Genomic DNA, 25,106 nt, shown 5'->3' with positions numbered 1-25,106 from the left:
AACTTGTCTAATCAATTTATCATTTTCAGACCTCTCAGTTTGGAAATACAATTCCAAATATGGACTGCAAGCCCAGAGGGAGAGCACTGAAACCATGAAACCACTGAGACCTCTGAAAGAAAAGGTGCTCCAGATACAAGTCTGCAACCAAAAGCCTGGATGACATCTCCTGCCATTTAGGGTTACAATTTGCATCTCTCCAGACAGCCACAACAGCATAAACACATTCACATCAACCATCACTAAGAGAAAATAAATCCAGGAAACAGATAAAGCACTGATGTTTAGTTTTGCATCTCAGGTTAAAGCATTGTTACCACAGTCATCACATCTAGAAATTACTGAAATCAGCTATGAGTGGAAAATGTTTTCAGCAACACTCAAAATTCAGTGTTACTCCTCCATCTGAGACTGAAACCCAAAACTGCTGAAGTGTTCTGGAGAAGCAGCTCCAGAAACTCCAGTCTCTAACAGAAAACACTTGACATCTGGGAGACAGAGGTTTAATCCCTGATCTTCCTTCCCCCACAGCCACGATACTTGCCCTGCTCAAAGGCTGTGTCCTTCTCCCTCCAGTGTCCATGCCATTGTTTATCAATATCAAATGGCAACTCAGAGACAATGACTTAATACCCTCCTTCAAGAAACACATGGGAGACCTCAAACATGACTCAAAATTCAACAGTGCTGTCAATGAACTCTGGCTCTGATCTCTCTACTCTTTTGCCTGAAATTTTTGAAAGCTTTCAATGTGAACTTCCATTAAAATGTGCACATTCCCACTTAAAAGCTGAGATTTTTTATAAAGTTTTGGGAAATTCCTACCCTGCTCTGTTACTAATATTTTTGAGTGAGGAACAAAAAAGCACCAACTCCCCCAAAAGAGAAACCCTGAAGGCTGTAAGTACCAGGAGAAAAAAATATTATGGAAAACATACATTTTATAAATAAAATCTCTGAAGTTAATATTTCCCAACTTTCTGTTATTACTTGAACATATTTAATTGCTTTTTATTTTTTCTGTCATAACAAATTCTGTAACAGCTGGCTGAAATCTCATCTGCAACCAAGGCAGAAGCAAAGATGATTTTTCCTTAAAGAAAAAAAGAACTAACTGTAAGAACTCACACCTTACAGACAAAGGCTAAAAAAAGACAGACATGGAAATGCCACACAAGTGTTTCAAGTGACAAAAATGCAGAGAAAATATTCAGACAACAAGCAGCTAAACCTTTCTTCTCTTTATTCTTCTTAGTTTTGCTTCCTTTTTATCTCAATTCAGCCCACAAGAAGGAAAGTTGGGCACTCCTGTTTCCCAGTATTGCTCAATTCTAAAAAGTTTTGCAGACTGAACAACTTTGGATCCTTTCCAACACCTATCCAACTTTCACAAGCACATGAGAGGAAGAAGCAATAAATTAAATGCTTCAATTACTCCTTATTATGTGAATGAGAAAAGGTGACCAAAGTTTGCTGCAAGGCTATGGGTGAAATTGAATAAAGGTTATTTTCTCACATTTATACTGACATGAGAGTGTCATTTACTGAGAATCTCATTATGATTTATCACCATTTTTTACTGAGCCAAAAGCCAAGAAGAAGAGAGGTGAGGAGAAAACTGATCAAACTGCATTATTTACTCCAAAGTATTCTGCTGGAAACAAACTAGACCTTCAATGCTTAAGTGCCCCTCTTTGTATTAACTAAACCCTGCTAGGTTTCTCCAACTAAATAGACTCAGTGTGAAATGTGCAAGTGAGAAGATCAAATTAATTCCAAATTTACCCGAAACTAACAGAGAGACACTAATAGCAGATTTGGAAAAGAAGAGAAAGCAAGTATTTGAGGCAGATAGTTTTGTTCTATCTGTCAGTAATGCAGGTAGAGGCAGGAGAAGATGAATCAGAAGACTGAATCTGAATCTCTAAATCAGAACAATAAGCAAGTTTGAAGAACCACTCTTTTCAAATTATTCCCATTGCAGTATTGGTGAGAAATAAATGAGGTTTGATGATCAAAGCCAGATGAAGGGCTGAAAACAAATATTTTTTTATAGTTACTTCCTTCACCTTGAACATCCCAGACTTCCAAGCTAGACTTTTTAAAGAAATGTAAAATGTGTTTGTTCCAGTGAAGTCAGTGATGTTCACAAGGGCAGCCAAGCACACCAGGTGTGCAAAGCAAGCAGCAGATTAATCAAATCTGCTTCAGACAAATTGAAAGGAGCTGTGGAATTACATCCACATTGTTTACTGGGAAAATCTTACTACTAGGTTTCACACTTTTTGGACAATTCAGTGCTTTGCCGTGGTCTCATTCCACACGCATTGTACTTCAGGTTTTCTCTGTGTATCTCTTAGGACAGAATCTTTATCAAAGGGGCCTTTCAAAACTGGAACAACGTGGGTCAAATTACATCCATACAATGGATAACATCACACAATTATCTACCTGTCTTTCAAACAGGACTCAAAATGACTTTGTGCAAATATACATGTGAATTACTATTTCTTTTTATCCACAGATCAAGCAGGGACCATATATCAAAAGCTCTGTCATTATAAGTCAGTAGGTTCTACCAAAAGATGACAGGTTTCCAGGTCTTTGGGTGAGATTTAGTATTACTATAGATACTGATTACACTGAAGATTCTGCCTTATGTTGTCCATATAACAACAAAGAGCAAAAGGCGACTCCAGAAACTCCACCTCAGTTACACGTAACATACACCAAAAAAAGTTTGTCAACATGGTACATCTGCTTTAGAGAGTATTAGAAACAGAGAAAGAATGATTTATAAACATATGAATGGGTGCTTAGACTACCACTGGACATCTGCAGCTTTCCTAGAAAGGCGAGGGGAGAAGTTTGGACCTCAGACAAATCAGTTTTCCAATGGCTTCAGCACAACAAAGCCCCATTCAAACAAATTTCCAAGAACACCACAGAGAGTCAAGACCTTCATTCTTTCAGCTGAGGCTATGAGCAGCCTATGCTCAACCTCTGAATAGAAAATGGCCTTTTGAAATTAACTTCTCTGCTCTGACACTCAGGGGAGATTTGGTGGAAGGGTGAGTCAAAGTATTATCATTGAATGAATCCTGCTGCAGGGCCACAGCAAGGCGGTCCTGATCCTGGTGGGATCCTGGGCTGAGAAACTCCATCATGTGGCTGATGCACTGGCAGAGCCACAAGGCACTCTGTAGGAGCCAGCTGCAGCACTGAAGAGACCCTGTGACAGGCAGGGCTGACAAGGTTCAACTTTGGGCACAGAAAGTGCCAGGGTTAAAAGCTAAAGTTTTGGATACACTAGTAAGAATAAAAGAAAAAAGCAAGACCAAACATAAGATAAAGTCAGTTGCCTTTGTGAGAAATTTCTGCTAGAGCACTTCTGAAGGATATTCCTGCCTCTTTGAACCACAGGAGGAAACAGAATTTGGTCACCTGTACATCCAGGTCAAGTTTTAACCATGTGTGTACTTAAATATAATGTCACTTAAGAAAAAAGAAAAAAAGAGTAAGCACTAGGACAACAAAAGAGCAATTGTTAAAAGCATACCCAATGCAAAAATGAAAAAAATTCAGCAGTAAGGTCACTGGAAAATAAAAAAAACACCATGCATTGTCTACTTCATCACAAGACGACAGACTATTGAAGTAGCCCAAACCAGATAGATTTTTTCACAATGATCAACAGCTTTTTATCTTAGACAGAAACCATAAAACACTTGACAATTCACATCTTATGTCTAGATCTTTTCTACCACAAAAGCTCCCATTTTCACAGGTGAATATGTAAACATTAAAGGCACAAAATAATACACATGCAAGATGAAAACATGTGAGTGTATGCATCAAAATAACAGATTTATAAATTAGAACCTACATTCCCATGTTCCGGGCTTCTGCTTGACTCAGGTTTTCTTCAGGTCCAACAATTTTAAAATTTCTGATAATGTTCTTGGCTTTTTCCCAGAATTTCTTGATGTGCTTTTCATGGTAAACCTCCTGTAATCATGTAAACATTTTTTATCACAAATGTAAGGCACCAATAACTATGAATCATAAACACAGTGTCCAAGAACACGCTGTATTCTGTCCTAAAGAAACAGATGCCAAACAGTGTTTGAAGATATTCCAGTATATCTGTCATTAAAATGAACCTCCTCTGTCCAAAATTTTAGGAAAATAATCCAACATGTCAGCGATGTTACTCAAAGCTGTACAACAATGCAAGATTCAAAACCTATCTATGCAGTATTTTTCAGGATATTTATGTTGCAGTCTTTAAAACCCATCCTACAACCCCAGTGGCATGCAGTTTTTTATGCCACTCCACTCTCCACTTTAGAGAGGAAGCTGAACCTATACCAAATTGTACAGGCACAGCCATTGTTTCTTTAAGATGCAGTCCCTCTGATTGTTCCTTTAATTTCTATTTATCCTCCCCCTTACCTCTCTATTTATCTGTATTTAAGAGCTCTCAGCTGCACACAATCCTTCCAAACCAGTGCCCTCATTGTAGCTTTTGCCTATTATGGCTGACATTAGAATAATTGAAATATCGGGTAGGGGTTTTCCCCCTCTATAATAAAAAGCTGTTCAGTCTTTATATTCCATTTCAAACACCATAAAACTTTTGGCTCAAGCTACAAAACCTCCATAGCCTACAATTCCCATGTGACCATTACATTTATACCCTCAAAATCCCCTTACAAAACCACAATGAACACTTTAGAGATAAGCTCTACTTCTATTACTGATCCCCTTTTTGCTATCGTATCAACAGCAATGTATGCACACTGAAGAGGGGTACAACTAAATTTTACTCCCATTTCTCTTCCAGCCTCATTTTCTTCCAAAAGAATTGCACACATTCGACACCTCACTCATTAAAATCACAGAATTCCAGAATGATTTGGGTTGGAAGGGACTTTAAATATCATCTTCTTCCAGCCCCCCTGCCTTGGGCAGGGAGAGCTTCCACTGGATCAGGCTGCCCAAAACAGCAATACTGACAGAAGTCGCTGGGGAAGTATCAGCAATGCCAGATCATTAGGTAATTAGCAGGGAGTATTCAAAATGATTCAACTTATCATCTGCAGTGCCAGTCAAAATATATCTGAACACACCAATCTTTCCATGGGACCCAGCAGGAGTGCCAACAGAAACAAAAATGCACTGGGATACCAGCAAGATGTAAAACAGGTTCCATGTCAACTATCAGGTGGCAGTTGTTAATGATTTGGTATCGCTGCTGCTCAGTCCTGAAGTGGTCAGCAGCCCATGTGGTCATTGCAGGCCCCTTCCAACTGGAACTGCTCTGTTCTTATTTTACTCTATTGTTTTATGTCAGTCAGTACTTCCTCCAGAAGCACACACTTCAAAATACATTTTTTCATTAGTAAAATAATCTAAGCAGTTTCTTTAAATAGACTTCAGTAAGTCCTGACACAATTTCATTTAATTTTTCCAGCTCTGCATACTAAACTCAGAAGGATTATCTCTTCCTATGCATTTTAACTGTGTTATTATATCAAATCCATATACTCCACACTTTGATTCATTGCATAATTTCCAAAATTGAAGCTTTGTGCAATGATAAAGTCATACTTACATTATTATGAACGAAGATACTGAGCGCCTCCCGTGGGTAGTCCAGAGTCAACAGTCTGTCTAAAAATTTAGTTAGGAAAGGAGTGGGTTGTTCAATGAAAACACCAATTTTTACTCTTGGATATTCCTAAAAAAAATGATATTTTGATACAACCAATAAGACTTGCCTCTTTTCTAAGATTAGTTATAGTAAAGAGCAACTCATGTCATGTAGTAAACTTAGTCCACACAGCTTTCAAACAATCAAAACCAGTGTGCTCAAAAGCGCTATGCACCCCATTTATTTTCACTGGCTTCACAAAATAAGCAAAGATAATGGATTTAATGTTGGTATGAAACTCTTTGCATTTAATAACACACACCAGAAGTAGAAAATAATGTAATATGATTTCAAAATTCTAACTTTAAAAAACCCACTAAAACAGCAAAAGAATCATTTAAGGAAATATACCTAGAACAGAATGGCAAATTCTTTTTTTTTAAACAAGATACAGACACAGATTACATTTACAAGAAAATATAGGGGAGAGCAGTTTTTAAAAAATACTTAAAGAATAAATTCCACAAAATATTTTACTCAGTTGTACTTTAAGCTAAAGACTGCAATACCCTTCCATAAATGTATATGCATTATTTCTCCCCATTCATTTTAACTGGGCCCTGCATTCCTTCCCCATGCACTGATTTTAGAAAGATCTTTAATAAACTAACAGAGCTGCTATCCTTACATCCAAGAATACTGAACTTTCATGGACCTTATTTTAGAGTAAATTCACAACTTTTGATGGTATTTGGCTGCTTTATATGTGCTTGATAGAGATCATGAGATCATGACCACTAAAAGAAACAGACAGTACTTTTTTTGTAGTCCTGATGTGTATTACTGCAGTATGCAAGACAAAAAAAATTTAACCTTCAAAGATCTCAACTCCTGCACAAAGAAATATACTGACTAAAAATTATTTCCACCTCTAAACCAGACAATTACTATAAAAATCTAATTCATTACAAGGCTCAGAGAGACACTTTATATGAGCATAAAAGGCTGCCAGCTAGCTCTTTAAGCAGGCCAACACCCACTTGAGAAGTGTCTGGATAAAGCATCAACACATGCTGAGGTTTCACAGTGTCACTGTCTACATGGGAACCCAGAAACAGCCAGTGTTTACCCTGACCCCTCCTGCTCACAGCTGCATCTGCAAAGCTCATAAGGACTGCTGGGAAAGCACAGCCACACTGATACCCCAAGAACTCCAGAACAACTGACCAGCAATGTGCTGTGTGTCTGCAAGAAAGCACCTGTGCCCCTCTCTGCTGGCACTGCTGAGGCTGTCACAGGCACTGGTCCCACGATGGCCAGGGACAAGGAAAGCTGCCCAGGCTAAGCTGAGCACACTGAGCTACCAGTGCTACAACTGCTGCAGTCATTGTACTTTGTACACTTTTCTAACTCAGAGTCATTCTCCCCTTATTCTCCAGGGGAAAGAGAAAGAGGTTCAGGCTGGATGTGCCAAGGCTATGGGGACAATGAGGAATGACTGACACTGCTTCATTACACTGAAACGTGAACCACTTGGCTCTACACTGAAATCTCAGTGTGACCAAAGCACAATGGTGTTTAAAAAATTAGGGGTAAAAATTCCTGTAAATTGCATCTCCTCAAAGCACAGAGTTCATCATTTCAGACTTTGGTTTACCACAAGGAGTTGTCACTGCATAATCTGAATCTAGGTCACAATGAACATTTTGAAATCAAAAGTTGCCTCTCAGCAAAGCAACTTTGGGAATACCCAGTCTGCACCCAGATGCTACATTTTATCTGGCAGATTTTCTCATTTTCAGTGAAGTCATGTATTTGACTTTAAAAGTTTACTTTTTAATAAACAGTAGTTGAGTGTAAGACAATTTTTGGAAGAAATATAGGACAATGTCTCAGTACAATTGTACAAAGTCCATGATCTCTTGCCACAAGAGTTGCCAGTGAAATAAGAAGAGGAGTGAGATCATTCTTTTCAGCCACATTGGAAAGTCTCCACACCAGTAAGAAGCATTAGAATTTAAAAGCATTTCTAGGGAGGTTAAATTGGGTACCAAACTTAATTTAGGTTTCAGAAAAAAAGAACAAAACAAAATAAAAACCCCTTAGCAAAAATTTGCACTTATTGAGTCCAGGTGCTCTCTTCAACTTTTCCATTATGCTGCTTCTACCTGAAAAGGTGGCTAATTTGGGGGTGGCACAGGCTGCTGACATTACTAAAGAGAGCAGTTACTGAGTTTTCCCACACCTCAGCCATAACTGCAGCCCAGGAGATCCTGTTTCTGTCAAAAGGATAAGGACTGAGCAAAAGACCATGCATATGTACCTCTGAGCTCCTTTGTAGGCAATCCCAAAAAACAAGCAAAATCCTCAGAAGACATGAATGTATAAATGCAGCCAGTTAAATAAAACAATATGGAGAAAATTATTAGAGGCACAGGACAGGAACTGCTCTTTTCACTGAAAATTTCTTATTAAGCAGCAACCAGACTGGCCTGAACAGAGAGCATGTTCAGAAAACAAAATCCTGCTGGGTACTTAGAAATGCCTGAAGTAAACACTTCCACTGAGGCCAAGGAAAAGCCTTGTTATTTCTTCTGGCAGAGTGAGAGAGGCATGAAGTCCAAATGCATTACAGTAAAGAAGACACACTCCAAGTAGGTGTACATAAACTATAGGAAGCTATCCAGTAAATCATTGCATCCCCCTTACTGGCTTTAAGATTTAACTGCTCCAAAAACATGTCTTAATTACCAACACCATTGGAAAAAATCTTTGACAATATCTTTTCCTCAGGTAAACTTTATAATGGTAGTGCAAACATTAATTATAACACCATTCAAATGTTTATCTTAAAAGCAAAAATAAAATTTAAAAACAGAGAAAGAATCTGAAAGTTATTAAAACTCCAGCAATAACTTTTTTAGTTTATATACCAGTCCATTAGCTACTTATTGCCCAGAAATTCTTTCAGTTTTTCCTTTCATTACAAAGATAACAAGCCACTATTTCTTTCATGCTATCCTCAACATGATTTAAGACCTGTTCTCATTCAAATCGTCAATACAGAACAGAAATGAAACATCTGCTGGAAAGATCCTGTTAGACGTAATCAGAATTTACTTTTTCGTCCAAGTCTTACAGTTCCACATGGTAGAGCTCAGTATTTACTCTGCCTCAAATTGACTGTGTACAAGCTGAAATATTTACAGAGACATGAAAGAAATCATGCTTGGAGTGGAGGAGCCAAAGCTGCCAAGTACTGGATATACACATATGCCACGTGTATGTGTATATTTGTCCCACAAGAATTCTGAAAACTGTACTGAAATCCAGATCTCTTTCTACAGAAACACATTTGCTTACATAATACAAATACGGGTATTGTCCTTGACAAGGCAAATCAGTTTTGGACTGTTTAATCTCAGAAAATAGTTATTGTAACCATGTTAGTTGACTATTAAACTCTATTTGCAACAGATGTTGATCAAATTATGCATATTGACTGTTTTGTAGGTCAAAAAATCTGAAATATCTAGGGTTTTTTCTACCTCTTCCAAAATTCTAATTATTCTCCAGAACCTTGCACAATTCAAAAATTGTTCATTCACCCTCAGTGAACAGAGGTGGAAATCTGGAGGGCTTTTGGGGATGGCATCACCTTCAGTAATACTGTGCAAAGCTATATTAAAATACATGCATAAAAATATTCCTGAAAGTAGTAAAACATATTGCATGAAGCAGGCACTTGGCCTCAGAAATCACTGAACACCTATCAGCTGCAGCCAAAAGGGCCTTGTACCAGGGCAGAGTGCTCTTACCTTTACTGCTGACAGGTCTAGTAAGTCCAAATCACAAACACTGCAGCCAGCTTCCCGTGTCCAAGCATTAGGAATATAGTTTCCCAAATAATTCAACTGAATCTGATACATAAATGAACAATTCAAATTAATGAAAGATGCATGCAAAGGATGATCTGTACCTTTCAAACAATTCAGGTTTACTCATTTAATCACTTGTAACTAAAGGCAACTGACAGAAAACAAACATAAAAAAATAGCAGGTAAAAATTTTACTTTATTCTTTTTGTTGACAAAATAGAGATTACATATGTACCATGAAGTCTAAAAAAATAAGTATTTCATAAAAATGACATGGACTTCAGGTGAAAAATAAAAGTATTACAGATCAGAATGTAAAAATTATTTGGTATGCATTTCAAGAAGTGTATCTAACCAATGTAATTTACTAATCTGCAGATTGGAGAGATTAAGTACAAAGGAGAAGTTTCTCATTAATAAAATCTTTTAACTATTGGGAGTGAATTCCGGGAATTTTTTTTATGCTAGTTTATTTATTAACTAGAGAAAACTTTTTGCCTAATATATTATTGTCTTTGTGATTTTATCCTGGGTTTAAAACAGAACAATTTAACCACACTGACAAAGTGATGCATAGCAAAAGTTTCCTCTTTGTTTTTAAAACATCACTACAGGCAGAGGTGGAGTTGTTTTTTTTACTGTTTTGGAGTTGTAGCATAATTCTTGCATTAGTATAAGAAGTTCCATCCTAAACTGTTTGCCCAACTGTAGAATATAGAACCTTTCTTCTGTTGGCAACATATCAGCAAAGCCAGTGATGACTGAATTTGAGGATTGAATTGAGGCAAAAATGGAAGGAATTAGTCATACATTTCACCCCTAATGAGTAGTTATAAGGCAAACAGATAAAGGCAACATTATATTCACTAACTCCAAAATCAAAATACAAGTATAAAAATAAAGAAGCAGCAGAGATTAGTGATTTTCAAACTTTACTTCATTCTCCTGAAAGGCATTTTTGTGAAAATAAGGAGCTACAGTAAGGAACATTTATTCAGAAGAAAGTAGAAGCCATGCTCAATCCTTCACCCAACAGACACTACTGTAAACAATACACCTTTCACTTCTGGGCACAGAACAAAGAGATGCAGCTGCCATATTACCACAACACAGCCATTTCTCTCAGAGAAACTGTGCAGGGACCTCTGAACCACTGAATCCTTAGACATGAACAGAATCTGTCAAAACAGCTATTTCACAGGGCAGACAGGGCTCTACCATGTGCCCAAAGCTGACAAGCCATGGGCACACTGACAGCAGTGATCAGTGACACTGAAGGCAATGGCAAAAGCCAGCCACACCTGTACCTACACAGATACACTTAGAGAGATTTCCTCTTTTGCCTAAATGCAATGTAGTTTTTTTATATATGTGTATACACACCTGGATCTAGGGTAGGAACAGATGTGTTACTGTTTTGTATCCCAGCCCATCACTCTGCGCTAGATTCTCCTGCCCCCCATTGTTCTGCTTGGCAATAACCAGATGGACATCCTTCACTCGCTTCAAGAACAGCTCTGTGTTAGTGAACCAATTAACACAAGCTTACTTGCTTCTAATGCCCCATGCTATGATGAATTTGGGAGCAAAATGAGTTGTTTCAGCAGCAATATCAAGTTACAGTGAGAGCAGAATAACATGAATTCGAAGGGTTTTTTTATCCCCTCAATTCCTAACAACATTAAATGGAAATGTGCACTGGTGGTGTGCTATGACTGTTTCATACCCTTCTACCATTTTATTTTTTTCCTCATGGATGTTTTGGTTTTACATGAAAATAAAACCAAACTGTCACTCACTTTAGTTGGACCATTCCCATGAATGGTGACTGGTAGGGTGTCATACACTGAATTCCTTGCTCTTACTTTTCCTTCTTCAAATTTCAAAAGGACTTCATCTGCAAATCAACAAAGCAGTACAGTAAGTTCATAAAAAAAGCTAAAATTTCAGAGTTTTTAAGTCCTTGCCGATACAATATACCTTGCTGTTGCTACCACTGTCAGTATTATTTATTTAGAAGATTTTGTTCACTTTTTTTAACTAGATCTTGAATTCTAAGCTCCTTATGATAAATAAGGTGATACCAAACTTCATCGTTTCTCATCAGCAGCTTCAGTATTGGAATAAAATCTGCTTTAAAAATAATTCTAATTTAGAGCAAATGCTATTTATAGAGAAATCAGTTATTTCAGATATGATCTGACTACAAAATGTTGTTCCAAAATTGGACATCAGGTGTAAGAAAGGAAGTTTGCAGAGATGCATTTTTCCATTTAAATTCAGTTTAAATGACAGTTTAATTTAAATTCCATTAAATTCATTGACAGTCAAATAAAGGAAATTCTACATTATTCTACATTCTACTTCACTATGTATAGCCGTTTGCTTGAGAACATCTAAAATGCAATTTTAATTACTAATCTTACTCCTGTAATTAAGTTTTGGAAAAGCAGATAGAAAAATTATCCTTAACTCTGTTTTTACTGCTAACTTCATTTATTTTAAACTATTTTTTCCATTTTAAATCAAATATTTTACAATGAGAGAATTCAATTAATAATCAACCCAAAAGACTTGTATCTAATCTGGTGATTAGGTTTACCCATCCAAACACTTCCTTAAAAATAAGCACATGTTTAAAGAACTACATACATGGTTAAGCATAAAAAAGAAGTGTTAATAACAGTTAATGAAACACACAATGTGCCAATCATACACTTACCAACAGCTCCATTTAGGGTCTGGAAAATTGTACATTTGTGGTCCAAAGTAATGTTAATGTGCTCCTGAAATCAAAGTACCAAAGCTGTTGAGGCATTCTAAAAGCCAATGTTTTTACAGTAACACTGCAATTATACCACAGTGGCAGCAAGGAATCAGGGAAAATGTGTTCTTCAAATTGCTATATTTTTATGTGTTCCCAAGTTGTGCAGTTCTATAGCAATCAGTTTTGCATATGCAGAAACTTTAAACTTGAAGGATAAAGGTCATAACCCTCCACAGGAACTGCAATTTAGCAGTATAAGCCAAAGAAAAGTTGTCTCTTAAAAAAAAAATTAACAAGTCTTGGCCAAGAAACAAAACATGCTGTGTTTCAGAGTCACAAAAATATAAAAGTCAAATTTAAGTATCATGAAGTAGCATGTCAGAATAGAAAACACTGGTGATTAAAGCATGTTCCTAATGTTGTATTACTAATCCTAGCTTACTTTAAATACCATGTTTTACCGTTTTTAAAATGTTGATTCAAGTATGTAACATTTAAAACACACTTAAAAACGGATGACGTCCTTTGTTTTGGTCTTCCAAGATCATCTTACACATTCTACAACACTGGGCATATTATTACTATACAAAGAATGAGTGGTGATGTACAGTAAGCACCATGGAAGTGTTTTGAATCATGGTGCAGCAGTGCTCTGCACAGATACACAGTTTTGGTCTAGAAGACAATTCACTTAGACAAGTAATTACATTACTTCTGACTTGGATGCAGAATCAGCTTTAATATCTCTACACCCTGTCTCTTCAATTGCATACCTGGCATCTGACTGAACTTGCATGTAAGCAACTCAGACATTAAAGGCTGGAAGGAATTTCCTGTGAGGAGCAGCTGAGGTTTGTCTAGAGGAGCAGGCTGAGGGGCCACTCCGTGCTCCCTACAGCTTCCTGAGCAGGGGAAAGGGAGAGGGAGGTGCTGAGCTGGTGAGAACGGTTCAAAGCTGCACCAGGGAAGGGTCAGACTTCCCTTGGACAGATTTAGACATTAGGAAGGATTTCTTTATGAACAGGGTGGTCAAACCCTGGATCAGTTCCTAGAGAGGTTGTCAATACCTCCAGCCTGTCAGGTACTTAAAAAGCATTTGGGCAATGAGCTTAGTAACACTCTGGCTGATACTGGTCAGCCAGTCAGACTAGATGATCACTGTAGGTCCCTTCCAACAGAAATATTCTATTTCTGAACTGTATCCAAACAGACCTGATTTTCCATTACATTATGCCAGAAACAACATGTATATATTTCAAAAACTTTGCATCTGCCTTAAGCATACAAATTACTAAAATCCTTCTCAAAATTCTTCTGTATCAGCTTCTAAAGTCTTTTTGCATCAATATCCCTCTTTTTCCAGCATCAGGGACACACCTCTAACACCTATCATGCTTTAATGTTGCAACTCAGCAGAGAACTCCGTTAAGTGAGGACATAGAGAGGTCTTCACCAAAAATTTACAAAGCAGCTTTATTGAACATATTTGCACAGAAAGCTGAAGGCAGGATCTGAAATGGCAGCAAGCCAAAGTATAAAACACTAGATCAGCAAGTAGTTCAGTCACACCCTGGCAAAATGCCACATTCTCTGACCATCAAACTGCCAAGTACATAGGACCCTCATTGAGATAAATGTGTCTGATCATATACCTCAGAGCTGTTATTTCTAACAATGAAGCACAACCTGCCTGGGTCTGAAGACAGCCTGAAATAGTATATCAAGTCGTGACCCTTTGGGAGCCTGTTCATCATTCCAGCAGTAGGAACCTCAGGAAAACAAATAATTGTCAACATGGCACTCCAGTATAGACAGCATTCCTTGTCTTTTCATCTCCTGGTGTTTTATGAGGAGCAGCATGCTATTTCAAGCAGAAAGAAAAGAGAAAGCGAGTTACTACCTACCCTTGCCAATGGGTCAACATAGATTTTGGTGTAAAACAGCTGGTCATCATCATTATCCTGCAGATTCCATTGCTGCACAATACGATTTATGGATGGAGCGTAACCAATGAATCCTGCAACATCACACACACATGGGTTATTTCTATAAAAAAGCACTACCCTGCCAACACTGTCCAACAACCAGGGACTTCATTCTGAATGTTGCCAGTAAAGAAAAAGTATGAAATTTATGAAACTCAGCTCAAAATCCAATCTTCTTCCTGAGGTATGTAACAGGTCTGTTTCAAAAAGTTAATAATTATTGGCTATTTTTATACTAATGGTATTTTAAGGAAAAAAATAAATCAGACCTGCCCAGGATGATTCTGAGAATGCCAAAGCATGATATCAGACTATCACTTTCCCAAGAAGCCCATCTGTGGAAAAAGTTTCATTTTCATCAATCACTTCTAACTGGCAGAGATGTCTGAATCAAATACTGCCAGAAATACAATGAGAATTCAACTCAAAACCAATATACACCAAAATAAAAAAAGATAGGACTGATAGGTGAGGGAAAGAAACAGATCTGCACACTGAAGAAGGCTGCCCCAGAAATTATACACTCAATAGCTTCTACACAGCACAGTGTTTGAATCAGTACATGTGTTAATCAAGTGCAAAATTATTAGCAAAGCTGGCATTTAAAGGATTCCAGAATTCATCCATCATTGAGATTACAGGGAGTAGCTCCCACTCCTTGGAGAAGGAGCTGTGTAAGCCATGCTGACAGGCCAAGCAGAGCTGCCAGCACATCCACCCTGTATGCAGAGATCGGGAACCAGGCAGCCAAGTTTGTAATTCTGTGACCAGGCTATAAACACCACGTGCTGCTTTGCTAGGCTTGTGCACTGCATTGTTTCTGCAGCAATGGGGTCATCCTTGCACAGCATTATGCTGCCATGCACAGCTGCTTGCTAGACCCTGACTATATTTATCTGCTTTTTACAAGTTATTGCCAAACACACACTGTGCAAATTTGAATGAAAACTATGCCTGAGCACAGAAGAGAAGGTACTCATGTGCGGAGGGAAGATGACAGCATATCCAGTCATCAGTTTTGTACTTGGGTAATTCAGGAACAGCTCCACATGCAACAAGTACATAGAACAGATAACAGAGATGGGTCATGTTCAAGTTCAAGTGTTTGAGGATCCCACTTGCCTCCTGAGTTCAGGAATCGTTTCCCACTCTGGACAACAGGATACTTGTCAGCCAGCCTTTTATCCGGCCAAATTAGTCCATCTGCTGCAAACACCACTTTGTGATTTGTTTCCCGAAATTTCTTTAGCAGTTCTTCAGGGCCCCCGGCAAAGATAACATCAAAGCTTAAAAGGAAAGACAATTCATCCGTTAGGTTCGTTTCATTGTAATGTTTCTGTGTTCAAAACGAGCCATTGGACTATTGAAATTTAAAAACCAAACAGCCCTTTCATTCTGAAAAATGACTCAAATAATATTTAACCACTATGTAAAAATTCTGTACCCTTCTACGAGAGAAACTTCAATCAGTACTACTTATCCAAAGTAGTTTCTCCTTCTGCTTTTTAGTCTTCCACATTTTGGACATTCTTTTTTCTTCACATTTTGTTTATCTGAAATTCATTTTCCTATTTCAGGTATTTTGCTTATGTTTTTAAGAACAATGAATTAAAATCAAACCTTAATAGATGAAAAGTAGGACTAAAAAATGACTTAGATGAGTTTCACTGGGAAAATCTAGATGATCTTATTCCTAAACACAACAGCACTGACTTTTCTAAAAAGTCTTAATCAAGAATGTACTTAGATCTCAATGAAGTCTAGTTGCCCATAAAAAGTGCATTGCATCCTAACAAGGCATAGACTTCTCCTTCAACCTCTTTAATGTGCTGAAGACTTAACAAGGCTCAAAGTATCACAATACCTATTTATGAAGAAATTTACCTGCCTTTGAGTCACAATTCCTATTGAAGATACAGACCTAAAGGTGTGGGGTTCATCTTTGGCTGTTAGACACAGACAAACGTCTGTGCCAAACCAGAATGAAACCTGCCTGGGTTTGGCCAAGGTCCTGTAAGAATGGATCATCCCAAGCCTGGTGGTTTCTTGTGGCTGAACCAAATCTAAATCAATGTCTGGTGGGCACAGGGGGCTGGGAACACAACCACACAAACAAACCAATCCCCCCACCATGGGCAGGGATGCCACACACCAGACCAGCCGGCCCAAAGCCCCATCCAATCTGGTCTGGAACTTGGAATTTGCCAGGGATTTGGCATCCACAGCTGCTCTGGGTGACCTGTGCCAATGCCTCCCACTTCAAGGTTCACTTTATACAGCATGAAGAATGTGACAGTGAAATTGGAATCACATCACAAATTAGCCTCTGACTGAAGCAGCGGAATATTTTAATGGCAGCATCTCAGCCTTGCAGTTTCCTCATCTGAACACAGGAATATTCTTGCTCTACACACATACCTTAAAACTTGAGAATCACTAGTCCTGATAACAGGTAAAGTAACAGCAGAGCTACCAGAAACCAAGGTCTAACCTCGACCAAGACTTTTCTTGCAAAGCCTTTTAGCTGGGCTAACTGTGACAGCAGCACCCCCATCTGCAGTACACAGAACATTTTGCATTGCAAAGGATTACCCAGCAATAGTGCCAACAGATCAACCATTACTGACTTATGGTACTCCTTTATTACAGTTCTGAAATTATTCAAGATGTCATTTCTTCAAAGAGGATTTCATGAAATTGGCCTAAGAGAACTGAACAACAGCTGGCTTACAAATGTAAAAAAAAAAGTATTTTCACCACAAAGCAAAGTTTAAACCCTGGAGAGGAACTGTGTTATGTAGCCTATATAAGTAAGTGGTGTTCTGAAAACTCTGTTATGTTTTTCTGCAACTTTGGCAGAAGAACGCATCAAAGAAATTGTACATTTTGGACCTTCCCCAGTTTCACAAAAATTGCCTGTTTCTGCCCAAATTTACAGGAAAACACTTCACTCCCTTTTCCATTCAATTTCTGTAGCCCGACCCAATGCCAGACTGAGCCTGTAGAACACACAAGAAACAGGAGACATGTTGAAGACAGACAAAAAGAGATCTGTCTGAGGCTTTAACTTAATAGCTCATGGCAGGCTGCGCTTCTCCTCCGTGATCAGGGTAGTGCTGCTAGGACTCACAGCTGCAGGAAGGAACCAAACACCCTGGAACATTGCTTCCAAGGACTGTCATTCTGTGAAAGAAAGCCAAAGTTGAGCAACATGCTGGGCCAGCCACAGGCTCTGCTTGTGAAAGGGATATGCTACTTAATACAGCACAGTTTATAAAGAAAAAAAAGCTCTAAACCCAGAGCTGAGCTGCTAAACTGCAATGGATATTATGCCGCTCTATTAATCCTACACTTGCCATTAATGATCAAGGCTCTCTTGTCAAACTCTTCCTGGGCAGGACCTCCACCAACCTTCCAGCCCTTGCTGACAGTATCCTCATCAGCTGCTTTATGAGGCTCCCACTTTTCTCTCCATGCAAAAGGAAAACTTCTTAACACCTGTAAATGCACCATTTGCTTTGTTTACCTGCTCTGTCAGATTACATTTAGCCTATTCAGACCTCACCTCCTGCTGTAAGGGGGTATTCACTTCAAGTCTACACCACTAAAGCCATCACAAAACAGGTCCAAAGACTATCCTTGACAGTTTATACTGTTATTAGAGGTGACACAATGACTTACTTTAAACATAACTTCAAAATTTGACAGGGAAAAAGAGTGTGGACATATCCAGGAAAAAGCAGGCGTCCTTGGCAAGCAGGAACAGCTCAGATATTCTTTTATTTATTCTTCATAAATCCTTCAAATTAAGTAGAAAGCAAAAAGGAAAAAAAAAAAAGGGAAAAAAAAAAAACCCAGAAAGTTTCCACAACCTAATCCCATTTCCTGAAGCTCCCAGATGGCAGATGCTTGGGACTGGAATCCACTCCTCCCTCCCTCTCTTTTGCAGCAGCAAAGCATCCTGGCTATGCACCCTGCACTCCCAGCAACACAGGGAAACAGCAGCAGAGACTCAGGTGCTCTAGAACTGACCATGCAATATTTGCATCCACAACTTCAACAATGAGAACTTGCTACTAATGGAACTGCAGGGTAAGAGTGCAAAATACAAGATAGTGCCTCCTAGTGACTAGCAATGTCACAAAACAGACACAAAACTATTTTGTCACTTAGACTGTGTCCCCACCAGGACCACACCTCAACCATTTTGAGATACATAGAAAATATAATTATCCCTTAGTTTCTGATGAATGTTAAAAAAAAATACAACAAAACAAACAAACTGAGAGGCTTCAAAATTCTTCCACGATACAAAGAGATGTCTGTGAGAGTTCTGGATGAGCAGTCACAGCACCAACCAATTTATCCAGTCTACATTGGCCATTAGCCAGTTCAATCTGAAATGGTCCAAAATAAACCAGAAGTTGGCTTGAGCAAAAAAAAAGCCTAATTTAAATAGTTTTCCATCTGCAGGCATTTTGCTATCTACACATAGGCACAAGCTGTCCACAGAAGAAGCTCAAACTATTTCCAGAATCCTGAGCCATGTAAAAAACTGCTGGGGAAAAAAAAAAATAAAAACTAAGCTAAGAAACTAAGTTTGTTAAGTAAACAGCTCCCTATAAATTACTTTCCTAGTTACAGTAACCAAACCAGACATTTCCTTTCCCCACCCCCAAAATTAATATTCCAAATGCTTCACAATGAATATAATAAAAAACACTTGAAGAAGAAAGGAAGCTCATGACATTTGTCTTTTCCAAACTTACTGCTACATTGATCAGTGTTTAAATTGCAAACCAGGATTTCTGGAAATGCAAAAGCTCATTAGAATTAAAATGTAATGCTATAATCAGTAAACTTTTTTCTCTCCTGTCTGGAATCAGTTCCACCAGCTTTAAACGAATATGTACTTGGGATGTTGGACTTCAGGAACTTGGGAGGCCTTAAATCCTGTGATTTTTCATGGGAAGAAAGATTATGGCTTTTGCACTTCAACACACGTGGTCCTCTGTACTCTCATCCGTGCCAGCAGACAGCCTGCCCCTCTAGAGAGTAAATTATGATAGAGAAAAATTTGAGCTAGACCTTTGTACCAATGTGATAATAAATTTGCACATTTTACCACATAGGAAGAAAATAGTTATGAATTAGGATAATAAATTCAGAAACAAAGAAATTCAATGTAAGTAGAAAACATTTGGGAAATGCTTGTTTTATCTCAGCTTTAGCACAGAACAAAATCTTTTAAATTAACCTTTAAAAGTGTCAGTTCTTGTATGATTAGTAGGACAACACTATGAACAAACATATAATGTATTTACTTTTAGAAAGATTATTTTTCCACTTAGCAACTGCAAAATTGAACAAGTCAATAAAAAAAGAAATTCAAAAACTGGATGTGTATCTTCAAACTAGGTAAATTTTACAGACCTAAGCATGCATAAAAATATTCAGCATAATAAGCATCCCTTATAATGCTTATTTATAAATTAGTGAAAATTATTTCGATTTTTTGCTTTCTAGGTATTTCTTTTACTCATCATAAGAGGTGAAATTGGAACAGAAAATTAAGTAACATATTTGAATTTGCTACCAGTTTAATAGGCTACCCCAACTTTCCCAAAGTGTTAACTTATACAAAACAAATTAACTTTGCCAGTGTCCAGCCACTTTGCCTTGTGACAATATCTGCTGTGCAAAACCTCCTGCCAAGCTCCTGCCTTGAAAAAGTGCCCCTAAGTTTCTTCAACTGTCAAATTTTAAATAAATAAAGCAGGTTAAATGCTGAAAGAGAATTCTGGAGCAGACATTCCAACATCACCTGGTAACAGCAGCATGGGTGAACTCATGCATAAATCCTTCATGTTACTTTTTAACAGATTTACAGATGTAAGAGATGTTCATAGTTCATAAACATGACTCTCACCAAGCTCACACTCAGCTACCCCTCTCCAAGGCTGCCTGTCAGCCACTGGAGCTTCCTGTCCCTCATTCCAGACCTGGTCCCATGCCTTCCCTGCAGTGATTATTTCAGAGCTCTGACCCTGCTCTGGTTAACATTAGCACGGAAGAGCCTGGTGTCTGCTGCAAGCTGGATTCTGAGCTACTCTCATCGTGCTGCTGTCACAGGAGGAAAATAAGAGGAAGAGAAAAAGCAGAGGGAAGCAATAGAGAAAGTGTGTTTTGAACATGTTTGAGCTCTATGCTTTCTGTGACAAGAGAAGCCTATCTGGCCTGCAGGGAGGATGTTCAAGCATAGATGTGCTATGAGCTATAATCTGGCACCTGCAGCAGCACTGTCTCTCCCTGCTTCCATCCCACAGAGAGCACAGGCACCAGGCTACATCTGACACCAAGACTCTTGTTTCAGCTCTCTAACACGTAGACGTTCTCCTGTTAAATGCTTTCCTCAGGGAGCCGTTTTCCAGCTTCCTCCATATCACTGTTACTTCATGGAACCAGATTATGCCTCTGGTCCCTACTGGACACTATTTCTGGAGCTGCTTTTGCTCCCCCTCCCATCCACACTCCCAGCCTGCAGCCACATCCTGCTCTTACTGCAACTGAACAGGGAGAGGACAAAAGCTTGCCTAAAAGCCTGTCAGCTCCCAGCAACATTTTTCTACCCCCTCGAGGCAGCAGAACTATGAAAAACTCTTACATCTGTAAATCTGTTAAAAAGTAACAATTGCTCCAAAAGCAATCTACTATTTTTATGAATGAAGAAAAAAAGACACCAACTCTCTCAAATAAAACAGTGAAGAACAAAAGCATCTTGCAACTTTCAGCATGTCACAGCAGCTACTTTTGCATGTCTACCCAAAATAAAACAAAGACAAGAAGCCAGGTTTGCTCACCATTCCACAAACAGTACAACCAAGTCCTCTTGATCAGCATAGCTTTCAATGCCTTCTTTCAGCAGTCGAACTTTCTGCCCTCCGCCAATAGAGTTGGGCAGCTCACCACCTTTCCATTCTTCACCTTTTCCAAGAACCTGGAACAAGAGGTAAAAAAAACCACCACTTTTTGCTAGTACCCAAACCCATGAGGCTTTTTTAAAGCAGACCCTTATTGAAAACAGATGCTAAGGCATCATGTGTTGCTACACATTAAAGCATAGCAAGCCAGCACTTCCAGCATCGTAGGTTTTCCATGTCTGAAGCAACGTTCAGCACAATGACATCACTGCAAAAACATGAGAGAGACATTTCTTAACCAAATAAGAATAAAGCAATTGCCTGCTACTGCCATTTACTCAAATGTGTCTCCTTCAGGCAAAAAAAAATAGAAAAAGAAGCTAAGGATTGTTTAAAAATTTGTATTAGAAAAACATTCTGAATGCAACATTTAAAATTCAATAACATCCCTTTAGGAACAGGAGGCACAAAAGACCTTGGTGGATTAGGGTATAACTAATTCAAATTGCAAGTTTTTTGTACAAAAAGGAAAGGATAGGTTTCCCAGTACACAGTCATTGCTAAAGCTGAGTTAAACATAAAACTCCTCCCCAGCCAAGCACTATAGCAGATTACATGTCAAAAAAGCAAAAAAAAAAAAAAAAAAGCTCTTTATGTATTTTGAACATAAAGTTTTTGGAACATATAAAGCCTAGAAGAACTACATTGCATGATGATTTGCACAAATCTGCAAATCTAAAAGACATATCCAGAGTTCAGGCTGCTCAGGTGCTCTAGTACAGCTTTATCATATTAAGAAAGATTCTCTCAGTCCTCTGAATTCAGTGGTAGAAGTCAAAGACCCAAATCATTTCCTATTTATAGTGCAGGCACTGTGGTAAGTGAGAAGAAAAACTTCATAACAGCATCTGAATTCCTGGATTTTCTCTTGGCAGAACCAATTTGTGAGGAAAGTTTAGAAGGTTAGTGCCCTCCCTTTTTCCCAAGGTCATGCAGAGGCCAACCTAAGTACGTGACATACAGAGGCATGGAGCAAGGCAGAAAAGGCTGGAAAGAATGATAGAAACACATTGTCCTCTCAGAAATGACAGGCTCTTGGGAAAGAGAGAAATTTTCAGTTGTGAGCCTCCCTCCTTCCTTGCAGCAGTGTTCCAGCCTTGCTTAAGGAAAGCAATCCAAAGCCCTGGAGTGCAGTACAGCTCCCAGAAGTGTTCATACAAACAAAATCAGACACACTGAAAAACGAGGCTCTGTGATAAAATGTGCCAGAACCTGTGAGTGAGGAGGATGCTGACCATGATAGCTACAAACCCCTAAAGCAGCTCCTAAGGCACTGGAAGCACTTCCCTCCCATGGTTCAGAGGGGCATCAGCAGGTAAGCAACAGGGAGGGCAGCAAGTGCCCTTCTGCCCCCCAGCTCTGCTGTTGTTTCCCTCTGTCCCAGCACACAATGAAGCTAAGGCAAGGTCAGCTACCATTTACTGGTTCTGTTTTACAGCATGGACAGCACAAATATTTGGTACAAAACACACAATACCTTTACTGTGTAGTTGAAATGCTTTGCAGTTCGCATGAAACGGTGAAAGCCATCAGTTTCTTTAGTTGCTACAGTAAAGACTAGAAGTTTATCTGAGGAAGAAAAGGAAAGAAAAGGAAAGAACATGTATTAATATGCTTTCAGGGCACAGTTTGTGACATAAAATGCAATGAACAGCAGCACTAGCTCAGGAGGATCTCATTCAAAGAGAGGAGGCAAATACGCTGCCACAGTATAGGTGTGAGACATTACCAAACAACAACTGCTATGGGCAAGATGCTGTATTTTAAATTATCCTCTGGAAGACAAAGGAAATAAGTCTATCTACTCTGTAAACAACTAGTTCAAGACACAAAAACAAAGCTAGTGTGACTACTGGACAAGAAGAAATCTTCAAAACAAAATAACTTACTACTTTTCAGTCTGAGCTAGTCCTGTTACCTTTTACCACAGGACTGAGTGGTGGTAAGAGAGCTTCACCCAACCCCAGTAGCTCCCCTGAAAGCCAATAGTGCATACTCTTCATGAAAAGAAGGCCAAAAAAACCCAACCAATGAAACCGGTCCCTCAACAAACACAGTTTAGTGCTTTTAAGTCCTTGAGCAGAGACAAAAGAGCAAGGAGTTTGGTTGTTTTTTATTATTCAGAGAATACATACATTACAGCACCACTAATTTTGCCCTCTTATTGCACACAGGCAAGTGACCATGCAACCAATTTCCTCTTTACATTCCACAGCTTTTAAGACACTTCAAAGAGGGGCATGAATTTCCACTAAATACCTTCCCAATTAAACTACTGAAGAACATTTAGAACCCTATGGAATATGCTGCATAATGAAACTCAATAATTTGAAGCTATGAAAGGTTTTATCCCTATCTAAAATCAAGTATTTAGTCAAACCAGCCTGGATGTCAGAGTACATTGCAGCTTCCCCAATTCAGGCCAAGTTCAAGCAATAGCTGTGCTCTAACCAAAGCCCATGAGATCAATCCTTACAATAAAATAAAATTAATCACCTATGATGAGTATTCCAGACAGAGTGCCTGTTACTGCATTATTTGCCAAAAAAACATCTTCTGGATTTACCTTCCTCAATCCAGTAACATGTGCAAGAAGTGTCTGCTATGGAAAACATTCCTATTAACTCTTCAGCCTTGTCCACCACCACAGGCTTAGCAGCCCTCAGACACCCAGGACATCATCCTGAGTGTATTCAAACCACTCTCCACTTCCCATTTTGCTTTATGTGACAATAGCAAAAGTTTACACAAAAGATGATGATCCAGTTCCCACGTTGTAGGAGAAATGCACCTTGCAACTTACTCATGTGATGCTCTGCAGCCAATACTTCAAGTGTATTGTATTAACTCAGGCAGAAATACCTGTCAGAATACAGACATAGCTTGTAGAGAAGCCTAAAAGCCCTGTTCTAATGAAATTCAAGTCTGTCTAAAGTACCACAGCAGACAAACTCTGCAGACCAGTCTCAGGTGGCAATCATTCTGTTTCCACTGAAATACAGCTCAGATTCAGCCCTAGTCACCAGGTCACCTCCAGAGCATCCTGCCAGGTCTGGCAGTGGTCTGGCTGCTCCATCCTCACCAGCAGCTCCACTGGTGTACATGGGGCAAGCAGGGATAAGACAAGCACATGTGATACTTTCTCTGCTTTTGCTACTGGTCTCAGTTTAAGGGTGGGGTGTTCCTGACCCAGGTGGTGTTTCTGCAAATTGCAGAACCCTTGATCTGCTTTGTGACCTTGCTCTTCCCTAGACACTCCTTGAACAGGTGTAACCTTTAAGCAGTGACAGCACCCTGTGCCCAGTACCTACACCACCAAAACCAACCTGTGCCTTGAGCAAGGCTCCTGCAATTTTATCTGACACTGCCCAAGTTCCTCAGCTACAGATGACATCTCTACCTGCCCTCCCCGCTGCACACAATTTTATGGATTTCTCTCACATCCTGCTATCACTTTTTTTTTAATTTTTTTTTTCCCATGGGAGGCATGTCTGTGAACAGGGGGCAAGACACAATCCTTTTCCTCAAAGGTCCTAGAGACAATTTTAACTGCTAGCTCTACTGAACCAGACACTCCTGCAATACAATATGCAACAAAGAAACTGGAAATATTGTAAATTCTTCCATCAACTCAACTTGAACATCCAAAAATTTTGGAAAGCCAGATTTGGAAGATAATTTGCTCCACCTTTTTTCCCCCTTAAGTGTCTTTTGTAGCAAAGAATCAGAATAAAATTCCCCAAAAACATCTCAAAAGGACAGGAGGACCTCACAGTGCAATGAGTTCACATGGACTCACAAAGAGACAGAAACAGCAATAATGGCCCAATACTTTCCAAA

General features: G+C 38.9%; 1 protein-coding gene across 2 annotated transcripts in view; it reads right to left on the bottom strand.

The window, feature by feature from the left end:
* The window catches only part of PLOD2 (procollagen-lysine,2-oxoglutarate 5-dioxygenase 2), a 50,507-nt gene that overhangs the window by 12,863 nt on the left and 12,538 nt on the right, over positions 1-25,106 (bottom strand). For both annotated transcript variants that reach the window (XM_053952109.1, XM_053952110.1), the window contains exons 2-10: positions 22,744-22,835; positions 21,147-21,283; positions 15,409-15,572; positions 14,206-14,318; positions 12,257-12,320; positions 11,334-11,431; positions 9,475-9,576; positions 5,618-5,743; positions 3,887-4,008 (exon numbers count right to left, since the gene is read on the bottom strand). In XM_053952109.1, coding sequence (XP_053808084.1) covers positions 3,887-4,008; positions 5,618-5,743; positions 9,475-9,576; positions 11,334-11,431; positions 12,257-12,320; positions 14,206-14,318; positions 15,409-15,572; positions 21,147-21,283; positions 22,744-22,835 — 1,018 coding nt within the window. The remainder of the gene's footprint in view (positions 1-3,886; positions 4,009-5,617; positions 5,744-9,474; positions 9,577-11,333; positions 11,432-12,256; positions 12,321-14,205; positions 14,319-15,408; positions 15,573-21,146; positions 21,284-22,743; positions 22,836-25,106) is intronic.

Source organism: Vidua chalybeata, chromosome 10, assembly GCF_026979565.1.
Source record: "Vidua chalybeata isolate OUT-0048 chromosome 10, bVidCha1 merged haplotype, whole genome shotgun sequence".
NCBI lineage: Eukaryota > Metazoa > Chordata > Aves > Passeriformes > Viduidae > Vidua > Vidua chalybeata.
The sequence above is the reverse complement of the archived record's forward strand: the minus strand, read 5'-3'. Positions and strand labels throughout refer to the sequence as shown.